General features: G+C 43.1%; 1 protein-coding gene across 7 annotated transcripts in view; it reads left to right on the top strand.

Moving 5' to 3' along the window:
- The window catches only part of TGFBR3 (transforming growth factor beta receptor 3), a 301,195-nt gene that overhangs the window by 209,999 nt on the left and 68,318 nt on the right, over positions 1-22,878 (top strand). For 3 of the 7 annotated variants that reach the window (XM_040360043.1, XM_040360046.1, XM_040360048.1), the window contains exons 8-10: positions 10,541-10,730; positions 18,331-18,566; positions 21,646-21,822. In XM_040360043.1, the coding sequence (XP_040215977.1) occupies positions 10,541-10,730; positions 18,331-18,566; positions 21,646-21,822 (603 nt within the window). The remainder of the gene's footprint in view (positions 1-10,540; positions 10,731-18,330; positions 18,567-21,645; positions 21,823-22,878) is intronic. The other 4 variants (XM_040360045.1, XM_040360047.1, XM_040360044.1 and 1 more) reach the window with 3 other exon arrangements.

The following is a 22,878-nucleotide window of genomic DNA, read 5'->3' on the forward strand; positions in this document are numbered from 1 at the left end:
GCAAGTCCTTTCTGCATACGGAACTTGCGCCCTAAGTTACGGCGGCGTAACGTATCGCAGATACGTTACGCCCGCAGATAGACAAATCTATCTGAATCCGGCCCCACATTTGTGTGCTCCAGGGAGCCCTCAGTGTGGTGGTAAGTCGTCCAAAATTGAACCCATAAATCCGGTATGTGGCATGGTGTAAACACTGTGGTATATCTTGTTGAGCCAATAGCGATATCCAGTCTACTTTGTAAATCAACCCTTTAGTATCATTTCATTGCACCTTGTAATAAATGTTTATTAGTACAATAAAGATGTTGTGCATGTATATTATTACCATACAATTTCAAACTTCTAAAGTCATTCTAATTTTACCAAAAACTATTACAGTTCCCCTTTAATAGATCTACATAGACCAGTTGATTTATTTTTTATTTTTTTTACTGATTTTAACCACTTTAGCCCCGGAATTATTTAGCCTCTTCCTTACCAGAGCACTTTTTGTGATTTGGTACTGCGTCACTTCAACTGACAATTGTGCGGTCGTGCAACGTGGCTCCCACAAATAGAACTTTCTTTTGGTGTTATTTGATCACCTCTGCGGTTTTTATTTTTTGTGCTATAAACAAAAATAGAGCAACAATTTTGGAAAAAATTTAATATTTTTTACTTTTTGCTATAATAAATATCCCCCAAAAATCTATAAAAAAAAACAAATTTTTTCCATAGTTTGCGTGAGTGAGTAACTTGTATAGCGCTAACAAATGCCAACTGAATCGCCTCAAGGCGCTTTCGCCAGAAGAGACGAGTCTTACGTTTTTTCCTTGAGGTTTTCTTCCATGCGGATGTTGGTAGAGCGTTCCACAGCCGTGGTCCTTGGACTGCGAATCTTTGTTCTCCTTTAGATTTGTAGCGGGACTTGGGGATGTGGAGGAGATTTTGATTAGTTGATCGGAGGGCCCGATTGCGGATGTAGTGTTTTATTTTCTCGCATAAATATTGAGGCATCTTTCTTTGTGTGCATTTGTGGGTGAGGCAGAGGGTCTTAAATGTAACCCGATCCTTTATGGATAGCCATTGTAGAGTCCTCAAGGCCGGGGTGATTGATTCCCATGTTTTTTTCCTGTTATCAGTCTTGCTGCTGTGTTCTGGACGATTTGCAAACGAGAAATCTTGTATTTGAGTAGTCCTAGGTAAAGGGAGTTTGCGTAGTCGAGTCGGGAATTGATGAGCGTTCCAACTACTGCTGCTTTGTCCTCTTCCGGGATGAATAGGATGAGTCTACACAGCAAGTGTTTAGGCCGATACGTATTCTTCTACACATTTTTGTTTAAAAAAATTGCATATATTGATTGGTTTGTGCAAAAGTTATAGCGTCCACAAAATAGGGGATAGATTTTTTAGTAATGGCGGCGATCTGCGATTTTTATTCTGACCGTGACATTGCGACGGACATATCGGACACTTTTGACACATTTTTGGGACCATTCACATTTATACAGCGATTAGTGCTATAAAACTGCACTGATTACTGTATAAGTGTGACTGGCAGGGAAGGGGTTACATATGTTCCCTAGTGTGTGATTCTAACTGTAGGGGGAGGGGACTCACGAGGGGAGGAGACCAATGTATGTTCCTCTGTACAGGGAACACAACATCCGTCTCCTCACCTCTGACAGGACGTGGATCTCTGTGTTTACACACACAGATCCACGTTCCTGCCGTGATTGCGGGCAATCGTGGGTGCCCGGTGGACATCACGGCTGCCGGGCACGTGCACCGGGAAGCCCAGGACATAATATGACCGCCACCCAGGATGGGAGATCCCATCTGTGGACGTCATATGACTATGGGCGGGTAGGGAAGTGGTTAAAGTACATGATGTAAAAACTTGCAGAATGGCAAGTTGCTGGCAGTCCCTTGAAATAAGATGGCAATAATCATTTCATCCAAGCCTCAATTGCCTTCTAATTAAGTGAAAACTTGCATGAGGGATGGATTTCTCATGTCCCCAATGGGCAGTGTTTATATCTGATGTGGCTTTATGTTATTTTGGTCAGTGTAAACCATGGAGAATCGCTCTGTTTGTTGTATCGTACTTACGGCCTGTTCCAGCGCGGCATGAACTAGATCTGACCTTAAATGTTTCCATTTCGGTTTTCGTTCACTTCCAACTGGGTCTTCTCGACCCGGGTGCTTCGCGATTACGGTTCGCTAAAAATAAAAAATAAGAAAAAAGAGATTTTCCAGCTAGGGAGCCTGTCATCTGTGATTAACCCCTGTAGTGCTTATAACTGGCTTTCCTTAATCCAGCAGGTATCAAGCACTGCACGCCATGAGAATTCACCAGGGAAGGAAAATCCCCACATTGCGGCTTACTGTAGTCTGCCAAATGTTTTCATTTAAAACATATGCTGTTTGAATTTTTTTTTTCCTTCAAGATAAGTAGATTGTCATTTTTAGGGCTTTTACTCTGAGTTTCTTTTTGGAACATACACACTCATTCATGTAAGAATAGGTCTGAGGCTTTCCTATAGAAGTGTATTCATGCCTAGAAGCTAGTCCTTGTGAAGCTATTTTTTTTTTTACAGATGAGGTTAGCACTCTGTCATCTTTGGTATTCTGAAGCTGATGGTGTGCAATTAAAAGGGAATGAAGGTTGAAAAGACAAAATGAAAAAAGAGCCTGGTCATTTGACCTGCAAAAGCCTCTTCTGCAATCACAGAGCGCTCTTTTGTGCACAGAGAATTCCATGGGCCTTTTCCACCTACACCCCCGCGACCTGATTTAATTTTTTAATGGGATGGGCAGTGGTGCATAATAGAGATGTATGAGATAGCAGTCTACTCTGTTATAAAAGAGCCCCTCAGAATTTCAAGTCCTGATCTACTAGTTAGGTCATAAGGCCCATCAATGCAGTGGATCTGTGCTCATCAATGCAGCGTAACCCGTGCCTATCAATGCAGCGGATCTGTGGCCATAAATGCAGCGTAACCAGTACCTATCAATGCAGCGTGACCTGTGCCCATAAATGTAGTGTGGCCCGTGCCCATCAATGTAGCATGACCTGTGCCCATCAATGCAGCCTGACATGTGCCCATCAATGCAGTCTGACCAGTGCCCATCAATTCAGCGTAACCAATGCCCATCAATGCAGCGTATCTGTGCCCATCAATGCAGCGTAACCTGTGCCCATCAGTGCAGCGGATCTGTGCCCATCAATGCAGCGTAACCAGTGCCTATCAATGCAGCGTGACCTGTGCCCATAAATGTAGCGTGTCCTGTGGCCATCAATGTAGCATGACCTGTGCCTATCAATGCAGCCTGACCAGTGCCTATCAATTCAGCCTGACCAGTGCCCATCAATGCAACTTGACCAGTGCCCATCAATGCAACTTGACCAGTGCCCATCAATAAAGCATAACCTGTGCCCATCAAGGAATCATCAATCTAATTTTATAACGGTCATATTAAGCTCTCCTTAAAGACACTCAGTTGTACTAAAGCGTATGTAAAACCAAAGCTTTTATTTTATTTTGGATAGAGTGGTAAGAGACTAGAACCTCTGTCATGTTTTTCTTTCTGTCTGGGTTTCCACTAGGGAAATGCAGTGTGGTTGTCCTAATGATTTTTGACAATGAGGCTAAAAGTAAGGATAATTCCAGACTTGTTGAGTAGAGCTACTGTATCTTCCAAGGGGACACTTGTTTTGTTAATAACTGCCCATCATTTCAGAGAAATTTCCTCCCACCTTCTGTTGTGTCTTGAAAACAGAACGTGAAGGTAAAAATCCCCAATATGACAAAGATGTAAAAAAAATATATATATTTTATTATTTTCTACTCTAACCCAAATAAATTAAAATGTCTTTAGATGCTCTTTAAAGCGGTAGTATGGTCTGGGCAAAAGAAAAATCCCCTCTGCAAATTAGAGGATAAGTTCACCTTTTTGTGTGTGGATGGAATATGTAATATGTTCCCAAGGCTGCAGCCACTGTGTGATCCCTGCACTCCTAGTGACAGCAATACAGGGAGAAGCTCCCCATACTAGCGGTCACTTTTTTAAATCGGCGGATCTGCACAGGAATACGCCCACGTGGTCGCTTGATTCATTCACACTCTGTGTGTGAATGAATTACAAGTCCAGACATCCTTTGCGGCTGTCGGCTTGTAGTTCACAATAGTTCACAGTAGTTCATTGATTCTTTCTGCTGGATTGTATCTGCTTGCCCGTATGGGATGGTCGGACACAGATACTCTAACAGTCTGCAGGAGACCTGCATGGCACCAGCGATCTGCTGATCCCTGATGTAATGCTTTACAGGCTTCAAAAAAAAAATGCACATTCTTTTACCTTCAAAAAAATGTGCATTTATTATTTTCTAAAAAGTGAACTTATTCTTTAAGAGCATAGCGTGCCCAGGGCCGGATTTCCCACAAGGCCAACAAGGCCAGGCCTCGGGGCGGCACTGTGTGCAGGGGCGGCACCGCGCGGCGGAGGAGACAAGGATTTTTTTTTAGCGGTGCGGGCCGTGCGGTGGCGGAGAGAGATTACATCTTCTCTCATTGTTCGCACTGCTGTTCCAACTTCCGCCCTTACTTACAGGCTGCGTGACACAGAAGAGAGACAATTACGTCATCTCTCACCGCCCGCCCTCACTTTCATCTCTCACTCGAGTCTCATGTGCCTCTGTTTCACGGTTAACCTGCAGCTAGTTTCCCCGCGTGGGAGAGGAGAGGCTGACAGCATTGTACCTGGCTGCAAGTACTCTGCAATGCTGGAGGGGGGCTTGATTTTACATGCACTTAGTGACAAACTGATACTTTTTGAGTGGCAGCCAGGTAACTGTGGCAAATCCTATTCTGCTAGCAGGCAGTGTGGCAAGTGACATCCCCATCTGGTGGCAGGCAGTTGTGGCAAGTGACATTCCCATCTGGTGGCAGGCAGCGTGGCAAGTGACATTCCCATCTGGTGGCAGGCAGCGTGGCAAGTGACATCCCCATCTGGTAGCAGGCAGCGTGGCATCTCCATCTGGTAGCAGGCAGTGTGGCAAGTGGCATTCCCATCTGGTGGAAGGCAGTGTGGCAAGTGACATCCCCATCTGGTGGCAGGCAGCGTGGCAAGTGACATCACCATCTGGTGGCAAGCAGCGTGGCAAGTGACATCTCCATCTGGTGGCAGGCAGTGTGGCAAGTGACATTCCCATCTGGTGACCAGCAACGGTGGCAAGTGACACGCTCAGGGCTCACACTCATTCTGCTTTATGTTGAGTTTAACTATTTCATTTTATATTCCAATGTAATGGTAGAAATAATGCATTTCAATCATCCTGACACCATAACAACCATGGTGCCGGGATGATTGAAGCACTAACACCAGTCATTGTCTGGGAAAAATCGCTTACCCCCGCGCGTCGCCCCCCCCCTTTAATGGGCGGCAAAGGGAGTAAATCCGGGCCTGAACGTGCCAGTACGCTTCGCCTACCAACAAATTACGCAAAACAAAGACCTCCAGCGGCACGCTCACAGATCTTTCATCGTCACCCGTTCTTCCTTCCGGGATTCTGGGCTCCCACTCTTTGAATGGCTAAATTGTTATGACATAACTCCCACTTATGCACACCGGAGCCACAATCCTGTCAGTCAGTATGCTGTCCGCGCTGAATGAATACGTCAGTTGCGTTACTGGGTGCAGAAATAGTGAATATCTCCTAAACAGCACTTTTAAGAGATATTCCTTGTAGGTAAGCTTTATTCTAAGCTTTCCTGTAAGTACCAAGTGGTGTTTACTACTGCTTTCAATTAAATAATTGGTTTGACAAATATGTCATTGTATTGGCTTAATTTTTTCTTCATTTTTTTATTTTTAGTTCACCACTGAAAATAGGAAGTAATGCCATATACCAGCACTTCTGTACATTGTGTTATTTAGATTGTATCATTTTATTCATGGTTTATAATTTCATTGATGTTCATGATGCTTGTAACACTTTTTAGAAGCTTTTTCTTTAAAGTTTCAAACAATTCGCTTGCAGTAAAGATTAATATCCAGTGGGACACATTGAAAACCCTTGTGTAGGCATTAGTAATGTTAACAGTTTGCTTTACTGTCTGTCAATTGCTTAATTGTAAGAACAAGCTTCTTTTCCTAGAACTTCGGCATAAGTCTTAATATACGTCTGGAGAAGTAAAATATACATTCATTCTTATTAGCAGAACCCACCAGGCTAACCTTGCCCCAAATACAACTTTGTTAATTAGCAGAGTTCTTGTAAATCACCCAGAATGTGTATAGCATTGGCCCTGTTAGAATATAACCACCAGGGACCTATTACCAAAATCTTAGACATGTTCTGACCTTTTCTTGGCTTTTACTACGCTTGATTCCTCTTAATGTAATCATACAATTTTTAACCAATACATATTTTACAAGTGTGGAAAACTGCTGTAATGTTTCTGTATATAACTGTGTAGGATATTATTTCTTATCAAGTTGGTGATCTTATTGCCAGCATGAGCAGCTGGTAAGCTGCAGCTGTATCAGTAATGCTGGCCCTGGATATGAGGGTGGTCTTGGATATGGTATCATTTGTGACTACAGCCGTTTTATGTGATCCCTTTCCAAAACTTTTTCCAAAACTATTGATTCTGACAGTTTCATTGCTTAGCCCCTTCCTTTCATTATTACATAGTACTGTTGACTATGGAAAATCTTGTTGTTGGATCCCACGAGCAGGTAACTCTTTGCTTCCTTTAACATTTTAACACAACATTGCTGGGTTGATTCAGCTTCACAACCAGGTTAATTGTTCAACTAAAAGAATTGATGGAGGTATCATGTTCAAAGGCTACGTACTTACCTCAACATCTTTCATATGTTGCTGCATAAATTGAGCTTTTTTTTGTTTTTGACATGGTCTTAACTGAACACGCAAACCAGATTTATTAAAAGGTGGTGCTGCAAAATATTTTTTAAGACTATCAATGGCCACATTTTCCCCCTTACCATCATTGCCTGCTTCCCTGTATATTCAAGTAATGGTTTCCACTTGAAGCTCCAAGATAGTTCTTTTAGCTCCTGAGGATTTTTGCAGCACCTCCTGTTAATGAAAAACAGAAAGAACTTCTCACTGCTACAGAGCTGCAAATGCCGTGCCTTTCTCATGCTGACAACGCTCACCAGCTTGCAGTTAGCAGTAACGTTGTGAGCCTGCTGTGCATGCTCTTTCAGTTGGCAATTAGGCTGTCTATCGTGTCTGCAAGAGGCATGCACAGACCTGATATGCAGCCCAACAGCCAAATTATTATTATTATTATTATACAGGATTTATTTAGCGCAGACAGATTGCACAGCAATTTACAGCAGTAGGGCAGACATTACAATACATTTCAATACAACAAGAATCGGAGGGAGGGTCAAGTGATACCAATGGGTAATAAATGTGGGGGATGAGCTGATGAAGAAAATAAAAGAACAGTTATTAGGTGAAGGCAGGGTAAGCTTCCCCGAAGAGAAAAGTTTTCAGGGATTGCCTAAAAGTAGATAGATTTGTAGATAGTCTCACAGATTGGGGTAGGGTATTCCAGAGGATGGGAGAGGCTTGGGAGAAGTCCTGGAGGCGAATATGGGGAGAGGTGATGAGGGACCTAGAGAGCAGGAGGTCTTGGGAGGAACAAAGAGGAAGATTAGGTTTGTATTTTGAGACTAGGCTAGTGATGTAGCTGGGGGCAGAGTTGTGGATGGCTTTAGAACTTATTGTTAGTATTTTGAATTTAATGGAGGGATTGGCAGAGAGGGGTAGCAGACGCTGAGCTGTTTGTAACATTGATGAGTCCGGCAGCAAATGAAGTTGCAGGCTCAGTAGGCTGACAACCCTGCTGCTATTTGCAAAGCAGTGGCTTACAATTTGTTTGGCCTGAAACAGGAAGTATTGTTACTAGCTGACAATTTGCAAGGTATTCACAAAAAAATGATTTGCTTAAAAAAAAATTATTCCACAAGGCATGATGCCAGACATGCTGAAAAATTGATTTGAGTACTCTTCAAGAATCAAAAACAGTTGTTTGCTTTATAAACCTGCTATTATAGATATAATTTATTTCTAAAGAGTGATAAATTGAAATGGTTAAGCTACGTTAACTTTTCATAGAAATAAAATTCACATCAACATTCTTTCCATACAACCATGAAAATGTCTCAATTTGCTTGGAGAAAATTCCAGACCGTAGAAAATAAACAGTTGTTGAAAATTAGATGCATTTTATTTGAAACTAAATCTAGAGTGGGTGCATCAATTAAACTGGATATCTAGCGTGGCTCTTCTATCCGGAGTCTAGTGCTGTCCATGCCTCAATTGACTTAAAGTTCATATTTTTTTTCTTTTCCTAAGCTGAAGCACCAGAAAGGGGTCATAAATATTTTCACAGATGTTAGTAATTGAGTTACCAAAGCATATTTTGTTTGCACACGGAGCGGGTTACCAAACCTTATTGTTGATATCTAATCTCAGTCTGTTATTCGAGGAAAGTACAAACTTATAGCTGTTTCATGCTTTGAGATTTCAAGCTAGTCTGAGGTCACTTATTGTGGGAATGAAGGCGTGAGTACGCCCTCCTATTAGTGATCAAAAGCCTTGTTCCAGCTATGGATTTTTTAAAATGTAATTGTTCTCTGAAAGATCACATGGAACTTTTTATGTGAAATTAACACTGGGGTGCCCGGAAAAATCTTAGCCTGTGTTTACTAGTGCAATGCTGATTATTTAAGGGTTGCCTATTTTCTAACTGTTTATACAGGAGTGTATAGTATGGAGCCATGTGGATTATGCAGCAGTGTTTAGTATGGAGCCATGTGGATTATACAGCAGTGTTTAGTATGGAGCCATGTGGATTATACAGGAGTGTATAGTATGGAGCCATGTGGATTATGCAGCAGTGTTTAGTATGGAGCCATGTGGATTATACAGGAGTGTATAGTATGGAACCATGTGGATTATGCAGCAGTGTTTAGTATGGAGCCATGTGGATTATACAGCAGTGTTTAGTATGGAGCCATGTGGATTATGCAGCAGTGTTTAGTATGGAGCCAGGTGGATTGTATAGCAGTGTTTACTTTTAAATGCTTACAATTGGGGACCTGGCATGGTTTATCTTGGGTGTTAAAATACTCAACGCTATTCTAGATTTTTTTTAAATCGATTTGATTTAAAAATGGAGTTGGTAGGTCAAATCGATTCATATGTAAAAAAAATATTTTTTTTTGTTTTTTTTTCCCCCTAGGACCGGCACTGACACCGTGCCAGTCCTGAGGAACTGCGGGCAGGAGTTTTTAGGCGAGGCCGCTGCATCGGCCTAGTCCATGAGGCTGGACGCCGTGGACTAGGCCTAAGCCACAGCCTCGCCTAAAAACTCCTGCCCCCAGCTCCTCAGGACCAGCGCGGTGTACATTAAAATAAATAGTTTTGAATCGTAAATCCAACGTTTTTTAGGGGGGAAAATCGCCCAGCTCCATTATGAAGCCACGTGGATTATACAGCAGTGTATAATATCGAGCCATATGGATTATACAGCAGTGCATAATATGAAGCTATGTGGATTATACACCAGTGTATAGTATGAAGCAATGTAGATTATACAGCAGTGTATAGTATGAATCCATGCGGATTATACAGCAGTGTAAATTATGGAGCTATGTGGTTTATACAGCAGTGTATAGAATGAACCGATGTGGTTTATACAGCAGTGTATAGTATGGCACCATTTGGATTTAACAGCAGTGTAAATTATGGAATCATTTGGATTATACAGCAGTATATAGTATGGAGCTATGTGAAATATAAAATATTCAGAAAATTGTCCCGAACAAATGTTGTTCAGTATGGAATGTGCACCAGATTGTACAAAGTGTACAGTGTGCAGCACAGTGCACAGACTAGATTGGTGGAGAATATATAATATACAACACAGTGTTGAAAGTCCTTAGCTGTGAAGTACATAATGTACAGCATAGTGTAAAAAGTGTAATGGGGTAAAATATGTAATGTACAGCACAGTGTACTTGGTGTACCAGTAATAGGTAAGAAATGTACACCAAATTGTGCAGAAATTTGCAGTATGCAGCACAGTGCACAGGGTGGTGTAGAATGTATAACATACGGCACAGTAGACAGACTTGAGTGAAGTGATATAATATACATCAAAATGTGTAGAGCGGAGTGGGTTAAAGTCTTGTATATAATATACAGCACAGTGTACATAATGGAGTGGGGTGACGTATATAATGTACACTTTAGTGTGTAAAGTGGAATATATTATGAGCCACTGAAGTTTTGTCAATAACAGCAACTTCGAATGATACCGGCTTTCCAATTATTTGCACCTCCTGTGAAACATGCTAAACATATTACCTATAGTATAATATTTTACGTTTCTTTTGTTGTGTACAGTGATTATCCCTGGTCTACATTTGTGATGTTGGTATAAAATAACCATTTTTAAAATCTGTTGCTGTTCTCATTCTGATGTGATTTTTGTATTTGCGCTTATCTCTGTAGACTCCAAACAGTGTCAGCTTTGACAAAGATACAGAAAAATCTCTTTCGACAAGCAAACTGGTGATCCCAAACATTCCGTCAACACAGGAGAGTTTAATCAAGTGGGCTTCTAATGAAAATCACCCAGCAAATTACTACACTCATGCATCAGTGGCAAACAAGTTCTATATTAAGCTCATTGATGACATAGGTAGGGATTAAACATGTCAATATTTGCACATGTGAATCTAATTTAATATGAATTAAATGTAATACCAGGCTGAGACATCTGCACTATACTTGTATGTAAAATATGCTATATATAAAATCAGTGTAAATCTGAGACATCTTCGCTTTGCAGAATTTTCTTTGTACCATAGAGAAAAGAGCCTTCCTGCATCTTACGCCAAGGATTTAGGTTCTGCGTTACCACAGAGCTTTAATTCAAGGTTCCTAATCAGATTAGTGATCCAGCATGTATATATTTTTTGTTTGATTCAGCCCAGGTTCACGCTGACAGCGGGATTGAAATCATACGAGTTCAGCTGAATTCACACAATTTCATTCCCACATGTCAGTCTTGACTTCGAGGGCGATTTTTAGAGACATCTGTGTGGGTTGCTGCACAGATGTCTATACAAATCGCACCCTGAAGTCGCCAAAAGTAGTACAGAAACTAAAGTCGGTGTCGCACTGGTTCAGACGGTGCCATTGTCGGCAATAGCTGCCGATGTGGCATGCGAAACCCAAATCGCTGCAATGTGAACCTAGGCTCAGTAATAGATTTTCAGTTTATACAAGGCTTCATACTGCATAACGTATAATTGTGCAGGAACCAGGTCCCAGTATGATCATGTTCATGGAGCATAATTCTAGGCTTTATGATTAACCACTTAAGGACAGAGCCTCTTTCTGAGATTTGGTGTTTACAAGTTAAAACATTTTTTTTTTGCTAGAAAATTACCTAGGACACCCAAATACTAGATATATATTTTTCTAACACCCTAGAGAATAAAATGGCGGTCTTTGCAATACTTTTTGTCACACTGTATTTGCACAACAGTCTTAAAAGCCTTAAAAAATCACTTTTTTTTATTTAAAAATAAGACAGCAGTAAAGTTAGGCAAATTGTTTTTTATATTGTAAAAGATAATGTTACACCGAGTAAATAAATACCAAACATGTCACGCTTCAAAGTTGCGCCTGCTCGTGGAATGGCAACAAACTTTTACCCATAAAAATCTCCATAGGTGACGTCTAAAAAATTCTACAGGTTGCATGTTTTGAGTTACAGAGGAGATATAGGGCTAACATTTTCTTTATCGTACATCACGGGACACAGAGCGGCATTCATTACTATATGGGTTATATGGAGTACCTTCAGGTGTAGACACTGGCAATCTCAAACAGGAAATGCCCCTCCCTATATAACCCCCTCCCATAGGAGGAGTACCTCAGTTTTTACGCCAGTGTCTTAGGTGTTAGTCATGGTTTAGCTTGCCTCCGCATCCTTGGGATTAGGTGAGCTACCGGTTCTGTCCAAAAAAGCCTCAGCGCTAAAGTGGTCAGTAACCGGACCCCAAACCCTTGGGGTATAGCCCATAATGCTTTTCTTTTTAGAGAGCTGGACCCTGGGCCCAGAACTTAGAAACCTTTGGGTACCTAAAGTTTTCTGTTGCCAGGGTGCTATATGGGCCCAGGACAGTGGATCCTTCATAGGAACCCAGGGCCTGAAGGTCTAGACATCCCCACGGAGATGGGGGAAGATTGGGCCTCTTGCTTGGCAAAGTCCTGCGGCATGGAGCAGGTAAGTGAGGGGAAAACTTGCGGAACTTGGTTCTTAGCAGGTTTTTTTCTGGGGGGTCACAGGGGACATGCCTAAAGTTATGCACTGCATCTGGCAAACTAGTCACATATCATAAAGATAGGATGGCTCTCTATGTATTATTCCCCATAAGATGTGACCTCCCTTGTAGTGTTGGAAAAGCATTGAGTGGGGCCTGTGTTATATAAAAATATATGTGTGTGTCAGAGAGCTTTGCTTACCTGCAGGCCTCCAGGCGATGCTCCATTCAGTCTTCCTCCTCAGAGCCTGCAAGCAGGCAAAACGCTGACCTCCTCATGGTTCCAGGCTGCAGGCTGCAGTTTGCTGGAACAGAGAGGTCCCTTCCTCCCAAAATCCCCCCCCCCTCCCCCTGTCGGGAGGGGCATTTCCTGTTTGAGGTTGCTGGGGGGGAAGGGCGGGTCAGTGGCTTAAAGGAAGGGGCGGCCCTTCCTTGTTTGTTCCATCAATACTTTGGAACTGAGGAGAAAGACCAGAGCGGCAGCACGGGGCGCCGAGGACACACAGTGGCCAGAAAGGATATTGCAGTCTTCAGAGGACTGTTTTGTCAAGCCTAGAAATAGGCTGTTTCTTTTCCATCTCATAGTTTTTCTTTGCAATACTACTCAGGGGGACAGAATGTTTTTTCTTTCCTGGATTTGAAACAAAAACGAAAAAAAAAAAAAAAAAAAAAAAAAAGTCATCTAGGGGAGAGGAAGCATTTTTTTATCCCCCAAACAGGTGTTTGGACAATTAACTTTTATAGTTCCAAATACCAATAGGTAGCAGGTGTACCTCGGTATTGTACCATGGTATGCCGCTGTTTTCCCTACAGGGAGCCTTGGGGCCATCGGGATCTGGGGCTGGAGCTGACGCGGGTCAGTCCAACCCTAAGATGGTCACGGAGGAGGTATTACTCACCTCTTTAAAAGAGATGCAGAAAAGCATGGGAAAAATGATATCCGCAGCTATGCGGGGCAGTAAGCGGAATAGATCTCCGTCGCCCGAGCGCGGACCCTCAGAAGAGGAGGTCCTTTCCTCAGGGGAATTGGACGACCTCTTGGACACGGACCAAGTAGGTTCAGGGATCGAAGACCCGGATACAGAGGAGTCTGGGGCAGTCTCCCTGAGGGAGAGCTGGTGGATTCAAGGATTGTCGGACTTGGTCCATAGGACATTCAACTTGCCAGTACCAGATCTCCAGGTATCGACGGTGTCAGCTTTGGGCTCACTGAGGGCGCCTCAAAGCAATGCTGTGTTTCCGATCCATCCTCTATTAGAGGGAATTTTGTTCCAAGATTGGAACAAGCCAGATAAGATCTTCTTACCACCTAAAAGGTTCTCTGTCCTATATCCTATGGAAGAAAATTTTTCCAAAAGATGGGCTACTCCTGCAGTGGACGCAGCCATCTCATGTGTTAACAGATCGTTAACATGCCCTGTAGAAAACATACAGGTGTTCAAGGATCCAGTTGATAAGCGCTTGGAAGCACTACTTAAGAACTCCTTCACTACTGCAGGGGCAGTAGTACAGCCAGCTGTGGCTGCGATTGGGGTCGCTCAAGCATTATCGGATCAATTTAAGCAGATGCTTAAACTTATTCCGGCCCAGCAGGCAGAAAAATTTTCGGATGTCCCTAAGGCCATATGTTTTACGGTAGACGCAATCAAGGATTCTATCCAGCAAGCGTCACGTTTATCGTTATCCCTTATCCATATGAGAAGACTCTTATGGTTAAAAAGCTGGGAGGCTGAGCCCCCATGCAAGAAGCTCCTGGTAGGGTTCCCCTTCCATGGAGGACGACTCTTCGGAGAAGACCTAGATAAATACATTCAGACCATTTCAAACGGCAAGAGTACTCTCTTGCCAACTAAGAAGAAGGTTCAGGGACCTGCGTTTAAACGACAGTATTCCCCTGGGCAGGGGCCCTCTAATGCCAAGCAGTATCGACGGCCTCCTGCAAAAGCAAACTTCGGCTTCAACAGCAGATCACAAGGACAGGCTGTTAGAGGCAAAAGGCAGTGGTTTCGCAAACCAGCAAAACCAGCCCCCAAGCCAACCTTATGAAGGGGCGCCCCCACCCACGAAGGTGGGGGGAAGGCTGCGACTCTTTTCAGAGATTTGGGAAGCCAGCATTCCCGACGAGTGGGTACGGTCTTCCGTGGCCACAGGCTACAAATTAGATTTCCTAAGGTTTCCTCCTCCTCATTTCCAGAAGTCGAGGATTCCAAACGATCCGGAAAAGGGAGCCGCATTAAGATCGGCATTAGATCATCTACTTTCCCAGGAAGTAATAGTAGAGGTACCAGTCCTGGAACAGGGGCTGGGTTTCTACTCCAACCTATTCATCATCCCAAAATCCAATGGAGATGTCAGGCCAATTTTGGACCTAAAGATGGTAAATGCATATCTAAAGATCCGCTCATTTCGGATGGAATCCGTGCGGTCAGCAGCTGCCACACTCCAGAAGGACGACTTCATGGCGTCCATAGACATAAAGGATGCCTACCTTCATGTTCCAATTTATCAGCCACATCAAAGATATCTACGCTTCATGGTGGCTTCGCGTCACTTCCAATTCGTGGCGCTTCCCTTCGGGTTGGCTACGTCCCCCCGGGTGTTCACGAAGGTCCTAGCTCCAATCCTAGCCAAACTAAGGATCCAAGGGGTCACGATCCTAGCATACCTGGACGACCTCCTAGTCATAGATCACTCGTCTCCCGGCTTGGAGCGAGCAGTGGCCCTCACGGTCCAATACCTCGAGAGGTTCGGCTGGGTCCTAAATCGAGAAAAGTCAGCTTTCCAGCCCACAAAGCAGTTGGAATATCTCGGCATGAGATTAGACACAGAACAACAAGGAGTGTTCCTACCTCTGAGGAAGGTAAAAGCCATCAAGGAATTAATCCTACTGGTTCTAAGCAAGAAAGAACCGACTATTCGCCTATGTATGAGGTTACTAGGCAAGATGGTGGCCACATTCGAGGCGGTACCATACGCCCAGAGCCACACTCGCATCCTACAGGCAGCCATCCTGTCAGCATGGAGCAGAAGGCCACAGGCCTTGGATATCCCGTTGCCGCTCTCATCAAGAGTCCGACAAAGTCTGTGTTGGTGGTTAGACCCTCAGAATCTACTGAAGGGGAGGTCTTTCAGCCCAGTGGCTTGGAAGATAGTGACCACAGACGCCAGCCTGACGGGCTGGGGAGCAATTTTGGATGGTTGCACTCGCCAAGGTACTTGGGCAAAGCCAGAGAAGCAGTTGCCCATCAACATCTTGGAGCTCAGAGCTGCTCGACTAGCCCTCAGGGCTTGGACGTCAAAATTGCAGGGGTTCCCGGTGAGAATTCAATCAGACAATGCCACGGCCGTGGCACACATAAATCACCAAGGGGGAACCAGGAGTCAAGCCGCTCAGAGAGAGGTGAGCTTGATTCTTCTATGGGCAGAGGCTCATGTGCCCTGCATATCGGCAATATTCATTCCAGGAGTGGACAACTTTCAGGCGGACTTCTTAAGCCGCCAGACTCTATGGCCGGGGGAATGGTCTCTGCATCCACTAGTCTTTCAAGCACTCTGCCAAAGATGGGGAGTGCCGGACGTGGATATCATGGCATCGAGACTCAACAAGAAACTAGACAGGTTCATGTCCCGCTCAAGGGATCCGATGGCCTGCGGAACCGATGCGTTGGTTTGCCCTTGGCATCAGTTCAAACTTCTTTATGCGTTTCCCCCGCTCCAGTTACTACCCCGCCTGCTGCGCAGGATCCGGGTGGAGCACATACCAGTCATCCTGGTAGCTCCAGCATGGCCCAGAAGGGCATGGTACTCACTAATCTTAAGGATGGTAGTGGGAGACCCTTGGACTCTTCCTCTACGGCCAGACCTGCTATCGCAAGGTCCGATCCTCCACCCTGCCTTACGGCATCTAAATTTGACGGCCTGGAAGCTGAATCCCTGATTCTCAGGGGTAGAGGTCTGTCTCAGAAAGTAATCTCTACCCTAATCAGAGCCAGGAAACCGGTCTCTAGGGTGGTTTATTACAGGGTCTGGAAGGCCTATGTAGGCTGGTGTGAGTCCAAGCGATGGCTTTCTCGCAAATTTACCATCGATAGAGTATTAAGTTTTCTCCAGCTAGGAGTGGATAAAGGATTGGCATTAAGCACAATCAAAGGACAGATTTCTGCTCTGTCAGTGTGGTTTCAGCGGCCGCTGGCCACCCACTCGCTGGTTAAGACCTTCCTTCAAGGGGTCTTACGTATTAGACCTCCAGTTAAATCCCCGCTTTGTCCGTGGGATTTAAATCTTGTTCTGTCAAGTTTACAGAAACAACCGTTTGGAGCCGTTGGCTGATATTCCTTTGGTTCTACTGACAAGGAAGTTAGTATTTTTGGTTGCCATAGTTTCCGCAAGAAGAGTTTCGGAGCTGGCAGCCTTATCCTGTAAGGAACCATATCTTGTTTTTCATAAGGACAGGGTCGTTCTCCGCCCTCATCCTTCCTTCCTTCCGAAGGTCATATCCAGTTTTCATTTGAACCAGGATTTGGTATTACCATCCTTCTTCCCTAAACCTACTTCCAGAAAGGAAGGGTTGCTGCATACCTTGGATATTGTCAGGGCCATGAAGGCCTATCTTAAAGCTACAAAGAAGATCCGGAAGACAGATGTGCTGTTCATTCTACCGGATGGGCCCAAGAAGGGGCAGGCAGCTGCAAAGTCCACCATTTCTAGGTGGATTAAGCAATTAATCACTCAGGCCTACGGCTTGAAAGGGTTGCCTCCTCCAGTATCATTAAAGGCTCATTCTACTAGAGCCATGGGCGCCTCCTGGGCAGCACACCACCAGATCTCTATGGCTCAAGTTTGCAAGGCGGCAACCTGGTCTTCTGTCCACACGTTTACAAAATTCTACAAGTTGGACGTAAGAAGGAATACTGATACTGCCTTCGGGCAGGCAGTGCTGCAGGCTGCAGTTTGAGACCCTCGGATTCCGGGGGCTCCTCTTGTTCGAGTTAAATTTAAAAAATTTATTTTTCTCAACTAAGTTGGATTTATTATGATTTGAGTATATCTCTAAATTAAATCCTTTTGTCTTGGAGATGTTCTCCCTCCCCTCATTGTAAGCATTGCTTTGGGACATCCCATATAGTAATGAATGCCGCTCTGTGTCCCGTGATGTACGATAAAGAAAAAGAGATTTTTAATACAGCTTACCTGTAAAATCTTTTTCTTGGAGTACATCACGGGACACAGAGCTCCCACCCCTCTTTTTTGAGGACCATTTTGGGAGGCATACTGCTTGCTACAAAACTGAGGTACTCCTCCTATGGGAGGGGGTTATATAGGGAGGGGCATTTCCTGTTTGAGATTGCCAGTGTCTACACCTGAAGGTACTCCATATAACCCATATAGTAATGAATGCCGCTCTGTGTCCCGTGATGTACTCCAAGAAAAAGATTTTACAGGTAAGCTGTATTAAAAATCTCTTTATTGCTCTCGCTCTAACGATTGCGGGGATACCTCACATGTGTGGTTTGAACACCATTTACATATGTGGGCGCTGCTCACTTATGCGTTCGCTTCTGTACGCGAGCTCATCGGGACGGGGCGCTTTAAAAAAGTAAAAAAAAAAAAGATTGTATCTTTTCCATACCCTACTAATGAAAAATGGTTGTGCTATTGTGTCCTTTCTAGAAACATTGCTTGCCGTTACTTTTTGGTCTTACTGTTTCTATACTCTCCAAAAAACTTGGCTAGAGATACATTTCAACCAGTATAGTCAGAGTAGTAACCGTATTTTGGAGTGGAATGACTGCATTTACCACAGTGTACATGATTTCTAATAACTACAAATTGGACCTAATCATATACAATATATCATTGCTTATAAAGGTAATTAAATAATATAGCAATGGATTAGTTCTAAATTGTTAAAATTAATATGTGATTTATGGTTATGAACTGTTTTTTAGATATTTTTTTTCTGTTTAGTAGAGATGAGCGATGACGAAAAGTCAGCGATCCCTCCTGAATGGTTAGAATTACTGCGTTTAAAAGGAATAGGAGAGTTTAATCCAACATCAGAAGATTTTCGGCACAGGGAAGATCTGGACGTTGGGGATTCCCTGAAAGAACCAGAGGAGGCACAGGGGAACATTAATGTTGCCTTGTCTGTTAAATGCGATGAGACTAAGATTGTGGCAGCCATACAAAAAGAAAATCTACAGGTGCGTAACTTTCACATATAATTTGACTAGTTTATGTATAAATACGGTCATTTAATTGAGGCGTTCTGCATTTAAAGGAATATTGTATAACACAATTGATGTTTTTTTTTTCCTTTATTGACAAAAATGGGAGTATCTGCATTCAAATTCTGATTTTTGACCATCATGCAAATAGAGGGAAGTCACAGTGGCCGAGACAGGAATTTCGGAAAAGGCCAGCTGCTTGGCTCTCTATAGCCTTAGTGCATTTTGAGTCACTAACCTTAGAAAAGATAGCAGGACTCCGGATCTGCCTACTTGTTTCAGGCCTGTGATTTGAAAAATAGTTAATACATTGGATCAAACATCCAGGACTAACATTTTCAGATGGAGAGGTCAGGGCCAGCTACCTCTATATTTAACTTAAGAGGTTTCTTAAGTTATAACTAAAGGCAACATTTTTTTTAGGTTTGAGCAGAGTGGAGAGGGATTAGGAAGAGTGGAGAGGAACACCTGTCAATTTGTATTGCTGTCTGTGCCCCTGTTAAGGAGATTCACCCTCTCTATTTGTCCTGTTTACCATTATCATTGAAAGTGAAAGTAAAAGAAAATGCCAAATTTTGGGTTGTCCCCAGAAAAGTAATAGAGGGGAAATCTGTCAATATGGACACTAGTTCTGGTAACCTAGGGGTCCCCAAGGAATTTCCCTAATTTGCAGGGATTTCTTCTCACTTCCTGTTTGGCTAAAGGACAGGAAGTGAAGGGAAAGCTCTGCAATGGGACACAGGTGGCGAGAAATAATCTGACAGGGGTTATAACCCTCCCTGAAGCCTCGTACACACGACCGAGGAACTCGACGGGCAAAACACATAGTTTTCCTCGTCGAGTTCCTTGTTAGGCCGTCGAGGAACTCGACAAGGCAAGTTTCTCCATTCCCGTCGAGGAAAAAGAAGACATGCTCTCTTTTTGGCTCGACAGGATCCTCAACAGTTTCCTCGTCGAAAAAAGTTTTGACTATAGTTCTACTTAAACCACTTCAATACAGGGCACTTTCACCCCCTTCTTGCCCAGGCCAATTTACAGCTTTCAGCGCTGTAACATTTTGAATGACAATTGCGCGGTCATGCAACACTGTACCCAAATTACATTTTAGAAAAAAAAAATCCACACAAATAGAGCGTTCTTTTGGTGGTATTTGATCAGCGTATATTGGTTTTGTGCAAAAGTTATAGCGTCTACAAAATAGGTTATTGATTTATGGCATTTTTATTATTATAATTTTTTTTACTAATAATGGTGTGATCTGTGATTTTTATTGCGACTGCGTCATTGCATGTAGATCGGACACTTTTTTGAAGCCATTGGCGTTTATACAGCGATCAGTGCTATAAATAGCCACTGATTACTGTGTAAATGTCACTGGCAGGGAAGGGGTTAACACTAAGGGGCGGTCAAGGGATTAAATGTGTTCCCTGACTGTGTGTTCTAACTGTGGGGGATGGGACTGACTATATACTAGGAACACAAATCTGTCCCTTCTCCCCTGACAGGATATGGATCGGTATGTGTTTACACACACCGATTCACATTCCTGCTCTGTCACAAGCGATCCCGGGGGCCTGGTGCCGCCACCATTGCCTGTAAAGGAAACCAACAGTGAAGCCTTCCTGAATGGCCCGACAGTGGGAGAAGGAGGACGGGGGCCTAAGTTGCAAGTGATTTTGCGGCAGCGAGATCTCTTGGAAGTGGGTCAAAAAAATCTGGGGGAAGCAAGCAGATAAGCTGATCTTCCACTTTTGAGTGGAACTTCGCTTTAAACATTCTTATCAGGGACTGGATCCCCTGCAGTTGATTAAAGAAATTCATCCTGACTAACTCTCCCCCATGTGGCTGTCCTTTTACCATCTGGATAGTCTCCTTGCCCACTTTGCAGAAGCAGCCAGGTTCTTGAGGTTTAAATACCCTTGAATTCCATATTATGTATTTTAGGCCAAATCTTTAACACCGGTTTTTAAGTTGGGTGAATACATTTTCAAATCTCATTAGACTCTATTGAAAATAACTGTAATGCCCCGTACACACGTGCTGGATTTCCAACGGGAAAAGTTCCCATCGGAAATCCCGAGGGGAATGCCGAGAACCTGCTCGCAGTCTTTCCCCCTACACACGAGAGGTTTTCCCGACAGGAAAACTGTGATGGAGCTTTGGTTGGGAATCCTGGCCGTGTGTATGCTACATCGCAGTTTTCCCATAGGAAAACTGCCAAAAACTTCCAGGCAAAAGTCTGCTAATTTTCCCGGCGGGAAAAAAGAGAGCTGGTTCTCTTTTTTTTGTCCGCCATTTTTTGGGCAGTTTTCCCGTCAGAAAAACTGCAAGGAGCATACACACGGCCGGGATTCCCGGCCAAAAGCTCTCCTCGCAGTTTTCCAAAAGGGATTTTGTTTGTCTCAGATGGGTGTTGCATCCCTATACATGTCTAAAGCAATTCAAAACCTGATCAACTGCAGGTCACAAGCACCTGTCAATGAATTCTCAGGCCTCGTACACATGACCGAGTTTCTCGGCAAAAACCAGCAAGAAACTGGGAGAAATTTTTTTGCAGAGGAAACCGGTCGTGTGTACATTTTCGTCGAGGAAACTGTCGAGAAACTCGACGAGCCAAAAAGAGAGCATGTTCTCTAGTTCCTTAACAGGAATGGAGAAAATTGGCTTGTCGAGTTCCTCGACAGCCTAACAAGGAACTCGACGAGGAAAACGATGTGTTTCGCCCATCGAGTTTCTCGGTCGTGTGTACGAGGCTTAAATAACCTCAGAAGCTCCTCAAAGCTCAAAGGAACTCCTCAACACAAACCCAAAACCTGTCAACAAAGGCCTTTTTTTAAAATAAGGATCTTTATCTTTTTTTGTTAGCTTTGTGAACTGAACCTTTGTGTTAATATATATATTTTTTACCTAAATAACGCAAAATTGAAGTGCTTGATATCAGTATTGGCTGGCTAAAAAATCCATAAAATGTGTCTCAGTGCCTTTGGGCTTAAAATGTGTTTATTTAGTTTAAATGATAATGCGTTCTGCTTCTAATCATGGTTTTTGGCCTTAGCTGTTGACTTGTTGCATCCTCTTTAAGGCCAATGGATACATAGGGACCGAGCTTTCTCTACTCGATCCAGTATGCAGAGCACAGGAAAATGACACTCATTTTATCTTAGAATCTTCCCTGGAGGGATGTGGAACACAGCACACCATTGATGGCACAAGTATTGTTTACTTTAATACTGTAAGTAGATTGATGGGTTGTTAGTTCTATCTGAGGCATTTTAATAGAAATATAGTATCAACACTTTGATAGTAATTTATCAATTTACAAGGGAGTGTAGAATGGTATGCGTGTTTTGGTTTACCCAGATCTTCTTCCTTTCCTGGATTTAAACTTGTCCTCCTTATCTTTTTTTACCTTATGTTCAATTGTATTTAAATTTCTTCCCTGTTTTTATCTTTCGTTTTTCCTGGCTGAAAACTTTTTTTACATATACATTACCCAGCATAAGCTCAGGATCTTTAGAGCCCAACATCATCTTTCCAAATCATTGCCTAGAAAGTAGCAAGAGCACACGTATTTCTATTTCCCACCAGTTTTCTTATGAGATTTCAGGACCATAAATGGTTGTTGATATCACTGAAAAATTGTGTTTTTAGTTGTAACTTATGGACTGTCATGAACACTTTGTTGTGATGCAGATTTTGGGAAAATTATTATAGCATCATGATACTTTGTTTTCTACACAAACTTTTTTGGAAAAATTTTCTACCAAAGAGTAGTTGAGAAAAAAAAAACGAAACTTCTTACACATTGTGAATAAACCACAGCATTATTTAAACCAAGTTTTGTGGTTTATTGTAGGATGGGATCGAAGGGACAAATATAGTTTTAGGAAGTCCCTGCAATCACAAGTTTTTTAGTATACCCATTTCCCTTGTAAAGCCATTACTTTTTAGATCTGTGCACAAACATGGCCTAATAAAATACCCTTGGGCCCTTTCACACGTATACATTTCCCTTTAAATCCTATGCACTCTTCACACCACTGCGTTACAGTTGCAGTGCATTTTTGAAAGTCTGGCATGCTGCATCTCGCACCAAAAATGCAGCCTCCCATTGAAATAATGGAAATCGCTGTAAAAATGCACTGCAATTTGCATCTTTGAGTCACATGTCTATTATTCACAGGTGCAGGCAACCCAAAAACACACCAGAAATGCACAGGTGTTTTTTCTTTTTACCCTAGGTTCACATCTTTGCGTGTTTGTGGGCCACGTTTGCACAGGCATGGCA

Source organism: Rana temporaria, chromosome 7 (assembly GCF_905171775.1).
Source record: "Rana temporaria chromosome 7, aRanTem1.1, whole genome shotgun sequence".
In the NCBI taxonomy this organism is placed as follows: Eukaryota; Metazoa; Chordata; class Amphibia; order Anura; family Ranidae; genus Rana; species Rana temporaria.